This window comes from Rattus norvegicus, chromosome 15, assembly GCF_036323735.1.
Source record: "Rattus norvegicus strain BN/NHsdMcwi chromosome 15, GRCr8, whole genome shotgun sequence".
NCBI classification, from domain to species: domain Eukaryota; kingdom Metazoa; phylum Chordata; class Mammalia; order Rodentia; family Muridae; genus Rattus; species Rattus norvegicus.
In genome coordinates, this window is record NC_086033.1 from 52,118,141 (window position 1) to 52,135,461 (window position 17,321).

The 17,321-nt window shown below is 52.5% G+C and overlaps 2 protein-coding genes across 5 annotated transcripts in view; both read right to left on the reverse strand.

Moving 5' to 3' along the window:
* Fgf17 (fibroblast growth factor 17) lies at positions 1–13,943 on the reverse strand. Of its 3 annotated transcripts, XM_063274180.1 has the most exons (6): positions 13,812–13,943; positions 8,580–8,765; positions 8,367–8,403; positions 5,564–5,708; positions 5,209–5,315; positions 1–3,844 (listed from the first exon to the last, which is right to left on the reverse strand). In XM_063274180.1, the coding sequence occupies exons 1-6, from the start codon at positions 13,844–13,846 to the stop codon at positions 3,551–3,553; spliced, it is 804 nt and encodes a 267-aa protein (XP_063130250.1). In that variant the 5' UTR covers positions 13,847–13,943; the 3' UTR covers positions 1–3,550. The 3 variants fall into 3 exon arrangements, with proteins under 3 accessions (XP_063130250.1, NP_001398877.1, NP_062071.1); NM_001411948.1 differs by lacking the exon at positions 13,812–13,943 and having other exon boundaries at positions 3,051–3,844; positions 8,580–9,173; NM_019198.2 differs by lacking the exon at positions 13,812–13,943 and having other exon boundaries at positions 3,051–3,844; positions 5,564–5,741; positions 8,580–9,173.
* The window catches only part of Npm2 (nucleophosmin/nucleoplasmin 2), a 13,738-nt gene continuing 10,249 nt past the window's right edge, over positions 13,833–17,321 (reverse strand). The window contains exons 5-8 of one of the 2 annotated variants that reach the window (NM_203340.2): positions 16,765–16,919; positions 16,551–16,588; positions 14,171–14,204; positions 13,833–14,089 (exon numbers count right to left, since the gene is read on the reverse strand). In NM_203340.2, the coding sequence (NP_976085.1) occupies positions 14,045–14,089; positions 14,171–14,204; positions 16,551–16,588; positions 16,765–16,919 (272 nt within the window). In that variant the 3' untranslated portion in view covers positions 13,833–14,044. The remainder of the gene's footprint in view (positions 14,090–14,170; positions 14,205–16,550; positions 16,589–16,764; positions 16,920–17,321) is intronic. The other variant, XM_063274142.1, reaches the window with a different exon arrangement.

Below are 17,321 nucleotides of genomic sequence, written 5' to 3' on the forward strand. Positions count from 1 at the left end.
TAAAATAAAAACAAAATTTTATTCAGAAAACAAAAACAGGCCCAGCGAGACAACTCAACAGGGAAAGGCACTCGCTGTCAAGCCCAAAGAGCTGAATTTGATGGCTGGGACCCACATAAAGGTGGGGAGGGGAGAATCAACTCCAACTCCAGCTGTTCTCTGTCCTTCACACGGATGCTGTGGAAAGTGTGTCCACACATATTCCATGCATACACACACAATAATAAATAAAATAAGCAAAACAGAGGGGTTTGCATCTAGTGTGTGTGTGTGTGTGTGTGCGTATGTGTGCTTGTGCTTACAGGACAAGTGTTTTTGTTTCGCTGTGTCTATAAAAGCTTCACATGGAGGCTGGACAGGAGGTTTGTAAACAGTGCTAGTGATGGGCCTGTGTGTGTTTGGCAGGTAAGAGGAAGCACAGAAGTGGGTAGGTAGAGACTTCATTTACATAGAACCTCAGGAGGTCTGCCAAGGAGCAACTGTACGCAAGGGAGTGACAGCTGATGGATGCCCATGGCTTCCAAGGTGACAACTCTCAGGAGAGAAACCCCATAGAAAGACTTAGAGAGGTTTCTACAGGGGCAAGGCACAAAGCCCTTGGGAGGACAATCTACTGCAGGCCAAGGCAAGGACTGGAACAAGACTAGGGCTTGTAAGTGGGAGGCCACTGGCTACTGGCATCCATTGGGCATTGTGGAACAGTGTGACTTAGGTAGGACCAGCCGTGTGGCATTGGAAGTGAGTGGACATCATTCCTGACTACCTCGCACCAGATCCTTTGGAGACAGGATGGCAATGGGACAGACAGAAGGGTAGAGTGCTGTGGAATCCATTGTAGAGTCTGGTAATGCTACATCACAGGACTGGAGCCCACTCTCTCCTGCCTCCCTCTACCTTTTCTCCCTGGATGGGTTCATCTTGCCCCCTATGGCAAGAAGCAATTGTCGGAGAGTCTGTTCAGAAGCGTCTGGGGCTGCTCAAGTGTCCTGTGAACCTGAGAGCCACTTTCCTGTCACAGACTCCTTATGCTAATATCCAATATTATGCCTCACCACCGGGGACCCATTCCTTTAAACCTGTTCCATGTCTGTCAGTCTGTCTGCATGCATGCATGCGTGCATGTGTGTATTTAGGTGGAGTCTCAATCTTCTTGTCTTAGCTTCCAGAGGACTGGGATCACATGGGTAGGCCACCAAGCTTGGCTCTGCCTTCTCCATTGTAGCGTTTTCCTGTCAAACCTGTCCAGAAGGCTCTGGGATGTGAAAAGCTACCTGGGGTAGGGAGCCTGCCTGCTGGGTAGACACCCTGAGAATTGTGGTGAGGAGTGGGTTTTGAGCCCAACCTGGGATGGGATGGATTGAAGACTCTGAGATGCCCGGGCTTCCGTTATAACCCTGCTCTCCGAAGCTGCCCTTCACTCTTTGGCATACATTCTCTGTCCCTGCCTGCCAGGCCTCACCTCAAAAGGCAAGAAAGGGAACAGTGAGGGCTTTCTGGAGCTGGCCCCGAGAGGCTTGTCTGTGCTGGGGAGGTCAAAGAGGGAGGGAGGGGCCGAGAAAGGCCCGAGAAGAAAGCCCAGGCCAGACAAAGGGCCCAGTCCACCTTTGAAGCTGTCTCTAACCCAAGAGGGAGGGTGGGGGTGGGCCAAGGCCCGGCTGGAGAGGCAGTCTAGAGTCTTAAAGAATGTCTCAAATTCCTGCAATAATCAGAGGGATCAGAGCCCCCCTCCTTCTCAGAGTCCTCCCAGACCCCCAAAGTCCCAATACTCCACACCTTGGGGGCCCAATTCTTTGTCCTCAAGTAATTGCTGGGTGTTGCCCCAGTTTTAAAGTCCCATTGAACTCACCAGTTATCAGCTGCAGCCCCAGACCACCCGCCCTACACACACCCCAGAAAACTACCCCCAACACGTCCGGCGGTCTTCACTGGGATTAACGCTCTTTGTGATGGGGGGACAGAAAAAAAGCAACCTGGTGAAAGCAATTATGACGAACTGGAAGGAGAATGTCAGTCCTAGGCCTGCGGGACCTCCCTCTTGGCTGTTGTCGGCTCCACCTTCTAAATGGGCCAGGGTTGGGGGTGGGGGTTGGGGGGTCAGGCTCCGTCCCAGCTCTGAGTTGGTTCTGTCTGCTGCAGCCCACCTCTGGTTCGGACTACATCAGTGTCCTCGCCCTACAACTTCTGTTCTGGACTTTTTGAAGTCATTCTTGGGAGAAGTGGAAGAAGGTTAGCTTTCATCCCCTTTTCATCTCTCCCCGTAATTATCCTCTCCAACGTTTTCTTAAACGGGAAAACTTAAGCTGAGGATTCCATCAGCAGTAGAGTACTGAGAGGAGGGTCCCAGACACAAGAACCTCCTCCCCTTGACAAGATTAAAAGAAGCCCCGTAGGAAAGGCGGTTTTATGGTTTCCACCCCTAGGCACACCTGGAAGTCTCTGGGAAAGCCCACCCGAGAAGCTCGGTGGGGGCTGGGCGCCCTCCTCCTCCATTCCCAGCCTGCGACAGCTTCTAATTGAGGCTTGCCCTCAGGTGTGCCCCCGCCTCCGCCCCTAGGGGGACGCGGGAAAGAACAAGGGGACACATTCTTGCCCCCACCCGCTTCCGCTCGCCCCAGACCTCCTCCCACTCCCAGCCCAGCTCACCGGAAAAAAGCAATCTTGCTCCCTGCGAGGTGACTTCTGGAGTCCCCAGGCTGTGATCCTGCCACCCCCCTCCTCCCCCGGGCCTGGGCCCCACAGGACGCCTGTCCCTGCAAGCGGCCGCTCAGGGCCGCGCCTAGGGGCTGGGTTTTCCTCTCTCCTACAGGTAGCAGGGACACGTCGCGTGAGCTTGGACATCCGAGCCCGTGGAGGGAGGGGCCGCCAGTCCCCGGGCCTGGGCGCGCCTCGGCCTCTCCGTACGGCGCAGCGGGACAAGCAGACTGCTGCACCTGTGTGCCCAGGCGCCCATCTTCCCCAGCCTAGCACCTGACTTTTCGGTGCCGCCAGCACCAGACACTTTGCAGTTGAGTTCTGCGGTCTCATTGCCCACCTTTCTTTAGCGGACCCGGTTACAGGAAAATGGTTTTATTCTGGGGCTGGGGGTGGGGCAGGCCTGGGGCGAGAAATATGAAAAGTGACTGGCTTTTGTTTCTTTCTGTCTCTGTCTGTTTTTGGAAACAAAACAGTCCCTACTGTCTGGCCAAGAGTTAGGTTATTCAGATTTAGAGAGGTTCTGAGAGCAAGATTTGGGCACAGTTGTGCAAGACCTGAAATCTGCTGACCTGCCTGCTTATCTCAGGTAGACGCTGGGAAGCAGGCATGTAGGTCAGGGGACCCTATTTCTTCTCCTGGGGTCTGCCTCTGACTTCAAACCTGTTCCATAAAATGGTGATCACCCTGGGATACACAAGTACTGTCTCTTCCCAGTGGGAAACTTCATGCCCTCGGGGTCCTTTTGGAGTTTGGCTCCCCACCTTCCACCCCAGCCCCCATCTTTGGATGAGTTAGAGAAAAGAGGGAAGGCTGTTGAGGGGCATCTACCCAGCCTTGCACACTAAGGCCTCCCTGACTACGTTTGGGACTGGGGCCTCCGAGTGCGCTTGGTCCTGCGAGTGGGGGCGGAGCCCACGAATTCGAACTGCTTCTGCCTTTCAGCGTGGTTGGGGAAAGGCAGCTGGCCTTGGTAGAGGCGCTTGATGAAGTGGGCCTCTCGCTGGTTCTGGCGGCTCCGGGAGGCCTGGCGAGGCCGGCCCTGCCGGGTGAAAGCCATGAACCAGCCCTCATGCCGGGCGTTCTGGAAGGCTGTGTAGTTGTTCTCCAGTACGATCTCGGTGAATACGCAGTCTTTGCTCTTCCCGCTCGGCTATGGAAGAAAGGAGCAGAGGAGGGGAATTTGTCCATTCACCCTGGTTGCCTGGTCGGCCTTTGGGCCTAATTGTTGTAGAACCCGTGTGGGAGCAAGAAGTCATTGTGCCCCTGTCTAGTGGGATGGGCACCTTTGTTAGCAAGACAGCAGTGGGCAGTACATACAAGCTGTGCTTGGAGTCAGTGTTGAACTTAAGTCATTAGGTACTTAGGTCTCTTGAGGAAGCCCGGAGAAAATATTGAATCTCAGTTCCCTTGGATGCTCACATATAGGTGGTCAAGACTGGGTAATAATAATAATTCAGTGCTGGGGGGTTGGGGACATGGCTCATGGGAATTCTAGGCTGTCTGAGTGAAAGCTGTCCCAGGGACAGGATAGGAGAGAGGGGTCAGAATTAGCTGCCCCTTGACCTCACATGCTTTGCCTCCTTACAGGTGAGAAGTAAGAGGTTATTTGGTGAGTATCAGTCAGAGCTAGAAATCAAAATTGATCCGTTCTAAGAAAGTGTGGTGCTCTGTCCACACAGCCCTGCAAAGTTTCACCAGTCAGTGCTTGGTGTGAGCCTTGCTTGTCACTGTCCATGATGCCCACTGAGCCTGGGAGAGCTTCAGCTGCATCCGAATGCCTCAGCTTCCAGCCCTTGTCACCTTTTAGCTTTCCATATGGCTGCCACACAAACACATCACATACAACATCATGTGGATGGCGAGTTCCTCCTGGTCGCTGCTGGGGGAATATTCCTCACATCAGCACCAGGTTTTATGTGGATGCCCTGCCCCTTCAGCAGGCCAGGAGCTACAAGGACTCTTTTAAATAGAGATTGGGGGGCTGGAGAGATGGCTCAGTGGTTAAGATCACTGGCTGCTTTTCCAGAGGACCAGAGTTTGATTCCCAGTACCCACATGGAGGCTATAAAATACGTAGCTCCAGTTCTAAGGGATCAGACACCCTCTTCTGGCTTCTACAAGCATGTGGTACTTAGATATGTGTGCAGATAAAACACCCATATGCAAAGATAGAAATAAATATTTTAACAGTCAATAGAAAGTTGGAGAGCTGGTTCAGTCGTTAAGAGTACTGACTGCCCTAGCAGAGAACCTGGGTTTCTTTCCCAGCACCCTTGTGGCGGCTCACAACCATCTGTAACTCCAATTCCAGGGTATCCGGTCCCTTCTTACCTCCATAGGCATCAGGCACACATGTGGTGCACAGACAATAAGATCTCATCCTGTGAAGCAGGAGCCCTGACTTTCCCCTTGTGAATTAGGTCAGCAGCAGTAGGAGATGCATTGCTGTAGCCCTGCCTGCCCTTACTGCAGTAGGGAGGACATATCTGTCTGCTGCTGTGTCCCAGGTCTCACCTTCCCAATCAGCTTGCCCCTCTTGTTCATACAGATATACTTCTCGCTCTCTGCCCCCTTGATGCGGACTCTGCTGCCGAATGTGTCTGTCTCCACGATGAGCTTGGCTACGACCAGGGAAAGGGAGAAAGACCTTAGTCTATTGGGGCTTCTGCTCAGGGATGTGCAAGGGTTCTTCCCACACTGTCTGCCCTTCAAAGTCATATCAAAGGGTTGGTGGACTATCAGGCTTGCAGCATCAAGAGGCTTCCTCTCTACCCACAATACCTCAAGTCCCCTGACCCAGGAGCTGGGAAAAAATCCAGGGACTAGATGAGGCGGGTACAAGTGGCCTGAGGCAAGGGCCAGGTCTTACCGAACTTGTTGCCATCCTCAGCGGTGGCAGAGATGCGACGCCCGGTGACCTGCACGTGCTTGCCACTGGTCCGGCTGTAGAGCTGGTACTCACGGATTTGCCGCCTGCTCAGCTGGTCAGTCATAGCGCCCTGGTCCCTCACGTACTGGTTAAAATTAGGAGACGGGTGATTCTCCCCCTTTGCGGTTACCAAGGGAAAAATAGTGTCAATTTGCTTTGGGTGACACCACCATTGGCCCATCTGGGGAGAGGGGTGAGGACCTAAGTGAAGTGGGGCTGGCTGTGTGCCTGGCAGTGTATGGTGCGAGCTGAAGACTGCCTCTGCCCACGATCTTCCCAGGGTGCTGCATGGATCAGTTGTTAATTTTGAGGACTTGTGATTGTCAGTCTTGGGAAACACAATGAGACAGTATACATCTGCAATCATAACAAGTTGTAGAAGAAACCTACAAGGGCTATGTGTTCTGTCTCCTTGTTCTATAGGACAGGTGCATGGGACACCCAACTCACAGCCAGAACTCCTTCCTCTTTCTCTGGGGTCTTGGCTCTATTAATTAGGACCACTAGACCACCTCCCCCACCCCAACTCTGCCACTAGCCCTGCACACCTGCACAGAGGGTGGGCTTAACCACTGGGGGGGATGTAGGGGGGCCTCTTAGGTCCTTATCAAAAATGTCCTAGAGGTTCTTCAGAGAGAGAGAGAGAGAGAGAGAGAGAGAGAGAGATCCCTAGTGTAGGTGGTAGAGGCAGCAATAGAAGGAGGTACCAATAGCTGCTCTCATGGTCACCTGCCCACCTGTGGTAGTTACCTAGGTACTTAGTAGCCTACATCCTAGGATGGTTCAAGGAACCATTTCCACCGTACATCAAGCCTGTCCAGTACCACATCTCCACACTGGGATTTGCCTTACCCAGCCTTACCTGAGTAGGACAGAAACATCACTGCCCCATCTCCAAGGTGCCCTCTAGGGTGACAGTTGTCAGCTGCTGGTTATAGCTTCAACTCAGCCTGCAAGACTTGTGTAGGGACAACCCTTCCCTGCTGCTAATGTCTAATTCCAACTATAACGATCTCAGGCTGAATGTCAGGATCTCAGGCTGAATGTCAGTCACTTGGACCAAGACAGAGCCAGATCTAGCTCAGCATGTATAGAAGGGTGGGTTATGTCAATCTAGGGGGTGGACCTAACCTCAAGGCCAAGGTTTAACTTGCTCAGGGTTGACCCCTGCAAGCTCTTCTGTCACTGTCCATCCCCAGCACCAGTTGTAAGGGGCAGGACTGCCAGACCTCTAGGAGAATAAGAACATCTCTGTGCATCCCACCCTAGAGAAACGAGATCAGTGCTTGTGGTGAGGAGCACACTGCTTAGCTCTCACAGGCCTCCCTCTGGGGTGGGTTCCTGTCTATCTCAGCCTTAGCCTTCTGGCCCAGGTTCAGGATGTCCGCCCCACTTGGCGGGCAGCCTTCTCCTGGCAGTCTCTTCCAGGTCAGGGGCAGATAGCAGCCCCCAAAGCCCCCTCCTCTCCTTGTCCCCCTTCAAGTCTTTCACAAAAGTAGCCCACGCCCTCCCCCCACCAACAGCCCACAGCCCACAAGTCCCTCTCCCACAGGACCTTGCCTGTTCCTTTCATGTTCCCGCTGTGGGGGGACCTCCCCTTCCACCACGGTAGACAGCTGCTTGTCAGACAGCCCCTCAAGCATGGCTGTGGTTCAGCCTGTTGCCCCCCCTCCCAGGGGCGTGAAGGGGCACTTCAAGGGGGAAAGGACAGCCTTGCCACCTTCCCTGAGTCCTGAATGGGGCCTCAGCCAGGCCATAAACGCCCAGGCCAGCAGCACCATTGTGCTAATTTCCTTTCCAGAACAGGTTGGACCCACCCACAGCCCCCTCCCTGCCAGGCTGGGGGCTTTCTTCTTACTCTCCCTAGATGTGTGAAGCAAAAGGCCTGGAACGGGCTAGAGAAAAAGGGGGAAGGAAAAGGGGGGTGTTGTCTCTCTCCCACCCCCCCACCGCTTCAAAGGCAGCCCCTTCCCACTGAAAAGGCATTTACCTTAAAAAAAAAAAAAAAAAAAAAAGTCCCCAGTGGATGGGAAGGGAAACAGGCCTCTGGCCTGGGAAAGCCAGACCATCTCTCCCCAGAGCGGTTCTGGACCAGTGCATTTTAATAGCTGCACTCTTATGAAGGATCACAAAAAAAGGGGGACAGGGCCTCGCCTTGAGCTGGGGGCTGAAGCTTGGGCGGGGGTGGGGGTGGGGGGGGGCGGGGGCGGGTGGAGAGGTAAGCCCTGAATTCCATTCCAAACAAACCTCTAGGCTTGACCTAGGAACCCTAGAGGTAATGGGTCTACCTGGATGAAGGCTACTCCAATCGTGCCTGAGACCCTGGCCACCGATGGTCCAAACATGTTGGTAAGAGTAGATGGTGGACAATACAGGTGGTTTTGAACATAAACCAACCCTTCAGGTACCTGCAGGTACAAACCTTACCTGAGCTCTTGCCTCCACTGGCTTCTAACTGCCTAGGGCTCTCTCCCTCAGGCATAAACAATACGTGGCCCTTAGCCCTCTGAAATCCAACACAGAGGGATGAAGAGAATAGAGACCTAGGATGGTTCTTAGAAAGGCCTGAGAGGCAAACCTCAGTCTGTCCCCCATTTCCGATTCAGTCTGTTCTCCAACCCACCTTCTGAACTGACCCTCCAAACCTTAACAGTTGCTTGGTTAGAGGAGGCCAGTCCTGCCTCCCCTCCTTCGAGATGAGGTGGGAAAGGTTGGGGGTTGGGGGCTAGGCAGGGGTGCCTACCTGCGTTTGACAGCAGAGGATCAATAGCTGCAAGCACCTGTTTGGGGAGACAAGGCAGTTCCAGGTGTGGGCACCCCAAGGTACAGCCATCCCCCACCTTTGTCTTGCCCCACCTGCCCGAGAGGTGTCCCTGGGGGCGCGCGCGGGGTGGGTGGGGTAATAACATTCCTGGAAATGACAAAAAAGAACTCCAGGCGCAGGCAGCACACTTACAGGGTAAGGTTAGGCAGCAGGCGGGCGGCTCCCATCGCTGGAGAGACTTCTTGGGGCGATTTGCCCCTCTGCTCCCCAAACTCAGGAGCGGATGTGGGCAGGCCCCTGGGGTAGAGTCCCAGAGAAGCCAAGGTCTCTCGGAGCCACAGGTTTTCAGGGATGGAAAGAATGGAGGGAAGGGGAAAGCTAGCAGAGGGGGATGAAGGGGAGGCGTAATTGAGAGACTGAGGTGCGAGGTGTCCACCTTCCGGGCCAGTGAGGCTGCGAAGCCGGAGCTGGTCCGATTGGCGTACTCGCTCTCTTGGGCTACTGGCCTCGGGCAGGGGTCCCCGGGCGCAAAGGATGGAGCTATGAGAGCGTCCTCTATCAGGAGGCTGGTCCCTGCGATCTCTCTTGATTTATTCCTGACCCGCACGGACCTGCTGGTCTCTGAGAAGTGCGGGGGGCCAGCGGCAGGCACAGGGAGGGAGGCGCCTTGCCCTCCCCCCTCCTCAGGGTCAGCAGCTCCCGCCCTCAGGTTTGATGCCGCAATCTCATCTCCTTAAGAATGAGCTGCAGGTACGGAGCTGGGGCTGGGGTCTCGAATTCTGGCTCGGGGTGGGAATTCCCAGCAACAGCCTTAAAAGGAGGAGCCTCCCTCCAGGGAGCAGGGGTGGGCTTGGCTTGAGCGGCTGCTGGCTCAGCTTCTCTGCTGTCACCCCTTGCCACCAGGAAGGAGGGGTAAAGCTGCGAACAGTGGGTGCAACAGGTTGATGCCAGAGATGGGGAATCAGGTGTAGCTAGGGCTTTTGGAGCGATCGCAATGCTCACAAAAACTGGTTTGAGATGGAAACCCGAAGAAGAGTGGGAGTCACTTTTGCCTGGGCTTTCTTAGTCTATTTTAAAAAGGGGAGGGGCATCAGCTGTTGGAGTATTGGGGGGCCAATGACAGTGAGCCAACATGGGAGTCCCTAAGATTTTGGGGATGATACTCAGCCCTGGCCTCTCAGGTCCCAGTTTACCAATGTCTCCTAGTAGTTGCCTGGAATGCAGTGGCCAGCAGTTCGGACATATGAGCACTAATCCCATGTAGCTGGGTACCCAAGTCAGCTATATTAACTGCAGTTTGCTGATGGGAAACTGACACACTGGGACATAAACCAGCTGCTGAGTGAAGGGGCCACAGTCCCAGAATCCAGGCTCTTCCTGTTCCTTGGAGGTCTGACTTCACCCTCCAAGGTCCCAGCCTGCCACTGGTATATATTTATTTTCAGGCTCAGAGACCTTGGCAGATTCTTTTCTCTTCTTCTCCCTTCTTCTACCTGAGACAAGGTCTCACTATGTCGCATCGACTGACCTAGTATTCACTGTGGAGACCAGGCTTGCCTCTAAATCACAGACCCACCTGCCTCTCTCCCAAGCGCTGTGATTAAAAGTGTGCGCCACGGCATTTGACAGGCTTAAGTGGACGTAATGTGACAGGCAGCCGGAGGATCTGAAAGCGGGTGACCAGTTCTCTCCTTACAGACAGGTGGGTGGCGCTGGACTGAAAGGAGTGATTGGGGAGTCTGAGCTCTGGCTCCTTTCCCCTGAGTTACAGAGCAGCACACAGGTGGATTTATTTGCCTTCCCACCTTCCTGAGTTCCAGCAATCCACAAAGTGGTCTGCCACCCTGCGCCCCCCAGCAAGCTAGTAGATACCTCTCCCTGTCCTCTAAACAGGGCCTTGGCCAGCTCTCTAGCAGGGGCCATTAGAGCTCCACCCTCTCTTCCGAAGACTTAAAATGGCACTGCAGGGGGCCTAGGAGCAAATTTGGGAGAGTTGTTTGAGAAGGTGGGAATTACCAGGGGGAGTCAAGGGGTTTGAAATTAAATTTAAAGAAAGTTAGGACTAGGGGCTGGCTGGGGATGCAGCTCAGTTGGTAGGAGGCTGCCCAGTGTTCATGAATTTTGGGTCCTATTCGTAGCACTGCTTAAGGCAGGTGTGGTTGCACACCTGTCACCCCAGCACTTCAGAGACTCCGAGCAGCCCGACCAATTCATCCTCGGCTACTTAGCAAGTCTGAGGCTGGCCTGGGATATAAAACAAACAAGGCTAGGCCTGGTGATGCACTCAGCACTCAGCAAGCAGAGGCAGGAGGATCTTAGTTTGAGGCCAGCCTGGGCTACAGAGTGGGTTCCAGGACAGCCAGGGCTATTAGAGAAACCCTGTCTTGAAAAGGAAAGAAAAGAAACCCACAAAACTCAGAACAAGTCAAAACTAGGAGGTAAGTGATAGCCCATGTCTAACATCAGTGACTGTGAAGGGCCAGTGCCCAGTGGAGCACAGTGCTGAGCCCAGTTTGCTGTTCTCAGAAGCGGCTTCAGCCTGCTCACTTCTCAGCCCTCCTGCTGTGCACACCTCTACCCCAACCACATCATTTCCACCTTCCACATTCTTGCCGTTTGAGATTCACCCCAGTCTCTGCCTCTTTAGGGAAACTTGTCCTCTTTCCTTCAGATTCGGTGACCCATCCCCACATTCCCTATTGGCTCCCAGGGACCCCACCTGAGTTCAATCCGAGGCCACAGGCAGCTAACAGGTAAGAGGGCTCAGGTGCATGAAGGAGACAACTAAAGACTTGGAATTCAATGGTGTCTGGGAGCAGAAGACAGGCATGGGGCATCAACACCGTGTGTTCTTGAGGCTCATTCACCAGGAGGCAGTGGGGGTTGCTTCTGCTCAAGGCTCTGAGCACCTGGTTCCTGTCACTGGGGACAGGACCCATTGTCACTTACTGGCTGGCCCTCAGTGCAGCCTAAGTCTCCATGGTAACAGATGTCAGCAGTGAAATTTGGTCTTGAGGCTCAGCCAGGATCTGGTAGAGCAAGGGTAGCCTGCTTTGTGTGTGAGCTATCCTTCTCTTTCCTTGTTATTTGGCATGTTCAGGCCTGGCTTTTAGGTTTGCTCTCAGGTCCTGGGGGAGGTAGGAGCCGACCACAAGTGGGAGGCAGCAAGGAGAGCTGAGGACAGGGACTGGGCTCTGGGTCTTATTGTCGTCCCTTGCTATGGGACTTGAAAAGTTGGTTTTCTGGCTCCTACTTCTCTTTTAGAAAAAGGAGCCGGGCTGTGCTGGTGCATAATCTCAGCACTCCAGAGATAGAAGTAGGTAGATCTCGGAATTTGAGGACAGCCTGGTCTACAAATTGAGTTGGAGATGGCTATCATGTCAGCTGAGACAGACTCATCCTGCGAAGAGGGGAAAGAGGAATAATAACCCTCTATGTGGTTTAGCCTTGGTTTACCTAAACTTTGGCTGGCAGACTTTCTCCCCTGATGGGGTGCGTAGGGGAGAGAGGGTTTATTAACATTTACTGGGGGGCTTTGAGAGATGCTAAGTGGAGAGAGAAATGGCTACCAAAATTCTAGTTAATCTCCACCATTTAGTACCAACTGCAACCCCTCTTCTCCTCCACCTCCGTTGGGGCTGTCTCACACCTGTGCCCAGCTACCGCAAACACCGCTACCAACCTCAGCCTAGCCATCCTTCTCCTGTAGAAACACAGGAGTTAGAGCAGAAGGCCCTAACCTTTGGTTTTCTGGCTCCAGGTTCTCTTTTAGAAAAAGGAGCTGGGCTGTGGCTATGTGGACATCTGGCTCTACAGGAAGTTTGTACATCCACTCAAGTGGTCACTAGCGTACTGTTGGTCAGTCTCATGTACGGATCTGATGTATTTGTTAAGCACTCCTATATGTAGAGCCTTGCCTGGGGATGCAGGAGGGAAGAAGTCTGTCTGTGCCTGGCCATGAATAGGCTTTTCCTCACTGAGGACTGCACTCTCTAGCCCTTGCCCTCTGCCTGCAAACTGGCAGGAAATTCTCGATCAGTAGGGTGGTCAAAAGCCAAAGCTCTGACATCAGACTCTTTAGCTCCCTCTTCTGCTCCATGACTTTGGTGCAGACTGTTAACTTCTGTGCTTTGGTGCTCTCATTTAAGAAATGAGGCTAGGGGTTGGGGATTTAGCTCAGTGGTAGAGCGCTTGCCTAGCAGGCGCAAGGCCCTGGGTTCGGTCCCCATCTCCGAAAAAAGAAAAAAAAAAAAAAAAAAAAAAAGAAATGAGGCTAACCTAACCTCAGGGTATAATCATGGTAAGAGGAGCAAGTCTGGGAACAGCATGTATAGCTGGGGGGCTTATACCTACTGCTGCCATGACCACCATACTTCTGGATGGACACTTTGCAGATGTACCCTGACTCAGAGTAGATGCATTCACAGGAATAGTCTTGCCAGCTGGGGTTGGGGATTTAGCTCAGCGATAGAGCGCTTGCCTAGCAGGCGCAAGGCCCTGGGTTCGGTCCCCAGCTCCGAAAAAAAGAAAAGAAAAAAAATAGTCTTGCCAGCTTCCCCCCATTCTCCATGTCACTGCCGGTTCCCAGGGGCCTCTTCAGATCCCTTCACACCCTGGTTTCCTTCCTTCAAAGCACTTGCCAGGACCTGAAATCCTGGTGCTGGCTTTGTGTTACCACCAAGCTATAGTTAGGCTCTTCCTATACAGCTGTAACATCCCAGTGAACCAGGATGGACATGTGCCAAGGGCCAAGGAACTAAATAGGAACCAAAGCTTGTTTCCAACCTCCTGGGACTCACACGTGGGGGTCTGGGCAGCTCTTTGCTGGCTGGTTTCCGGCCTGGTCTACAGAGATGGTGGGACAGGGCAGGAGCTGCCCAGCTCAGGTTCCTCCACAAGCACAGCCCTTTGCCCTAGGGTTAACTTGTGTCCTACTCAAATCAGTGATGAAACCATGGCCACTCCCCAGTGAACAGGCTCCAGAGGTACCTCAGGAGGCCAGGCAGCCAGAGCCATGCAGTGGACACCCACAGTTTCCCATCTGGCTCACTGTCTGCCACAGGCCTTACGTGTCACATAGGCCATCTCATAACTGTAATAGCCCAAGTTGCTCCCAGGTTGTCCCATATGCTTTTGACAACTGCCTGATAAGAGCAAGGAAATGGAGCAGTTTGGGCCTGGATTGGACCCTTCCTGGTGGCAAAAGCAAGTTGGGTCCTAGAGTTCTGCACTTGTAAATCTCATCCACCCCAAAGAACGTAGCCTCCTCAGCCCCAGCTCACTGAAATGGGTGCTGAGGCTAGTCCACTAGGCCTTCCCTCAATCCTGGGGTAGAAACCTAGGAAAAGCTAGATGGGGCTGGTTTCTTGCTCATGGTTGCCCTCTGCTGGGACAATAAGCTAGCGCAGCAGCAAAGAGACCCACCTAGGGAGGGAGAGGCGGAGGGAGGTTCTGATCATGCAAATTTTATTGTGGCCCGTGCGTGCTTGCTGGAGGTTCTCCGAAGTCTCCGGAAACTGGAGGGCTGGGTTGCAGGGCTCCTGTATAGCTCCCACAATACCCTATTACATTTAGACTAAGGTGCTGGGGCCGGACACCTGCACCAGAGCACAGCTGGTAGACATCCCGCCTTGGACACAGAAGCTGCTAAGATGAGCTCATTTCTTGGACGTCGACCTCTTAGGTTTGGGTGTAGATTTTCCCTGTGCGGATAAGAGACCAAAGAGTCTACCACCCTCCCTGGCCGCCTTCCCCTGGGCCAGCCCCGACTTCTCAGTGCTCACCTTCTTCCAGGGGCTCTTGTCCTGAGGGCTGGGCCTGGAAAGGAACAGGGACAGAGTGGGCAAGAGTGCAGCTTCATGCCATAGCTGAGCCCTCCCAATAGTGGCATGCAGGAGCAGAGCTGGGACACTTCATCTAGACAGGGGGCCTGGCCCAGAGGGCTAAAGCTGCAGGCTTATTCCTCTACCTGGTCACCCCTCCTGTTTTGCCTTTTTCTGCATGCACTTATTTACTGCAGTGATAGGGATTGAGCTTTAAGTCTTTATGCACTGAAGGGAAGTACTATCACTAGATTGTATTCCTACCACTTTTTTGTGGTGTCAGGGAACAGACTGTTTCAGGCATGCTAGGCAAGTTTCTGCCACTGAGCCCCACCTCAGCTCTGCCTCCTTCCTTTTCTGTTCTGCCTCTTTAAGAGTGTTTTCTTGGTATAAAAAGTGCTCTTTTCATACCAAGAGGAGGACTGGTGGTAGGAGGGATGGCTGGGAGTATGGGAGCATAGGCTCAACAGAGGATATATACCTAAGGTCTATTATGTAGCCCTGGCTCTCCTGGAATTTAGCTTGTAGACCAGGCTAGCCTTCAACTCAGATCCACCTGCCTCTGCTCCCCGAGTGCTGTGATCAAAGGTGTACGCAACCACACCTAGGCTTAAGTTTAAGTGTAGAGAGGCAGACTGAGCAATGGTTCTGTTAGACTTTGTTACAGGTTCTTTTTGGTTAAGAGGCTTGTTGACCTGACCAATGGGCTGATCTCTTGGGGTAGGGTGATGAAGAGATTTGTCTTCAGGATTACAAACCAGAGAGACCCAGAAACTCCCAGTGATTCCAAAAACATGCCTGGTTTGCTCATCGCATAAGTGGATGCCTATGGGTGTACTTGCTGTTCTGCCATTGCTAGATTTAATCCTGGGGACGGAGCAGGGACTTTTGTGCCTACCTAGGTAGGGAGGGAAAAGGCTCTCTCTAGCTTCCTTTTAGTTTCCTCAAATTTCCCCACCATTGCATACAATTTGTCATTTACCCCTATATAAGCTGCCCCAGGACTGTCTAGACAAACCTCAGGCACACTGGCCTTCACACTCACCATGCTCTCTGTGGTGCTGGCTGCTTAGGGGAGTTAACATTCTCCAGTTGTGTGGAGGTTTGGACTGTATTAAAGTTTAAATTTCTGGCTAGCAGAAGGCTTCCACAGCCTTGAGAACCTCAAGAATTTGCCCCATGCTTTCTCAGGCTGAGGGTCTTAAAGGCCTGGTTCTACAAAGTGATTTCCAGGACAGCCAGGGCTACCCAAAGAAACCCTGTGTCAAAAAAAAAAAAAAATGGGGGCTGGAGAGATGGCTCAGCGGTTAAGAGCACCGACTGCTCTTCCAGAGGTCCTGAGTTCAATTCCCAGCAACCACATCACCATCTCATCATGCTCATCACATCATGCTCACAACCATCTGTAATGAGATCCGATGCCCTCTTCTGGTGTGTCTGAAGACAGCTACAGTGTACTTATATATAATAAATGAATAAAAAAATAATTGTGTTGTATTATAATAGTATTAAATGCTTACAAAGGGAAAAACTACTTTAAAAAAAAATGACAAGCTGTTCCTAAAACATTTGATGTGAAATGAACAGGAAGCCACACTCTGTTCTCTTTTTTTTTTTTGGTTCTTTTTTTCGGAGCTGGGGACCGAACCCAGGGCCTTGCACTTCCTAGGTAAGCGCTCTACCACTGAGCTAAATCCCCAGCCCCTACACTCTGTTCTCTTAATTCTAGTCCTTTCTGGGTTGTTATTGTGCTTCCAAAGTCTACATATGTTCCATTTACCCTGTGCCATAGAGAAGAAAAAAAACGATGGGACTTTGGTCAGTCCTTATGTTGACATTTAGATTGCTGCTACTTCCAGGATTGTTGGATAACGATATGGTAAGTTTCTAAGCATAAATCTTGAACTGTTTGAGTGGAATTACCTCAGATGGAGTCAGAAGGATAGTGCATGGTTTCCCAGAGTTGTCGAGGCTGTGCGTGGTGTGTGCATGTGAGTAAGCACATTACATGCACCCTGCTTTCCAGGACTGGCTACCTCACAGGAAGAACTTTTGCTGTTTCAGCAGGGCCTGGTGTGCAGGCCTGCAATCCCAGTCATCAGGGAGGCTGAAGCAGGAGAATAACAAGTCCATGGCCTGCTAGAGCTGTACAGTAGTTCAAAGTCCAGCCGGCAACTTACCGATAGCCTTGTTTCTCAAAATCAAACAAAACACCCACCAAACCAAGCCAAACACAAAGACTGGGGCTTGTAGCTTAAGTGGTACCCATTTGCTTAACATGCCAGAAGCCTTGTCAGTGCTCAGTGCTGATTGTGGTGGGGAATTTCACAGTGTGAATTACCTCACTGCCGCCTCCTCCTCTTTGTCCACCTTTTTTCTCTGGGAACAAAAACCAAGTGTTATTTAGAAAAGTTCACTGGAGGCCAGAACCCTCCAGTGCTGAGCAGGCCCAACTGAAACCTGCAGAACTTCAGGTGGAGGCCTGCACCTGTCCCAAATGCCTAACACCGGAGGCCCAGCTCAGGTCCTCATGCCCTACTCATGCTTTCCCCCACCTTAGCTATGCTCGTCGGCCTCTGGGGAGCTGCCCTTTTGACTTGTTTGATAGGGATCTCTTCTAGCGATAGATCTGCATCTTCATCCTCATCTTCATCCTCTTCCTCTTCCTCTTCCTCTTCCTCATCATCTTCCCAGGCCATGTCTGAAGTCTCTGGAATGGTATGGGAAGTAGGCAGGACTAGAGCACGGTGGGGAAAACCAGAGCATCTCACCTTAAGGCTCTGAATTTATCCCCAGGCAAGTGCTGACTTGAGAGGGCCTTATCCTACAGTGGGCCTTATTCTTTCTCTCCCTCCCTGAAAAGTTGGGGCCGTGGTGAAGCCAGAGGCAGGATAGCTCCGTGGATGTTGAGGGAAGGAGGGCAGGCAGGAGGAGGCTGTTTATGGAGAATTGGCAGGGCCAAGGCTGAAGGCAGGTGAGCAGGGAAGGAGAGGTAGATGGGAGTACAGTATGGCTTGGCTCTCAGAGGTTGATGTACTGGAAACCTGGTCCCCAGTGTGCCATGTTGAGGAAGTGGGATCTGTTCTGAGGTGAGGTCGAACGTGAGGTATAT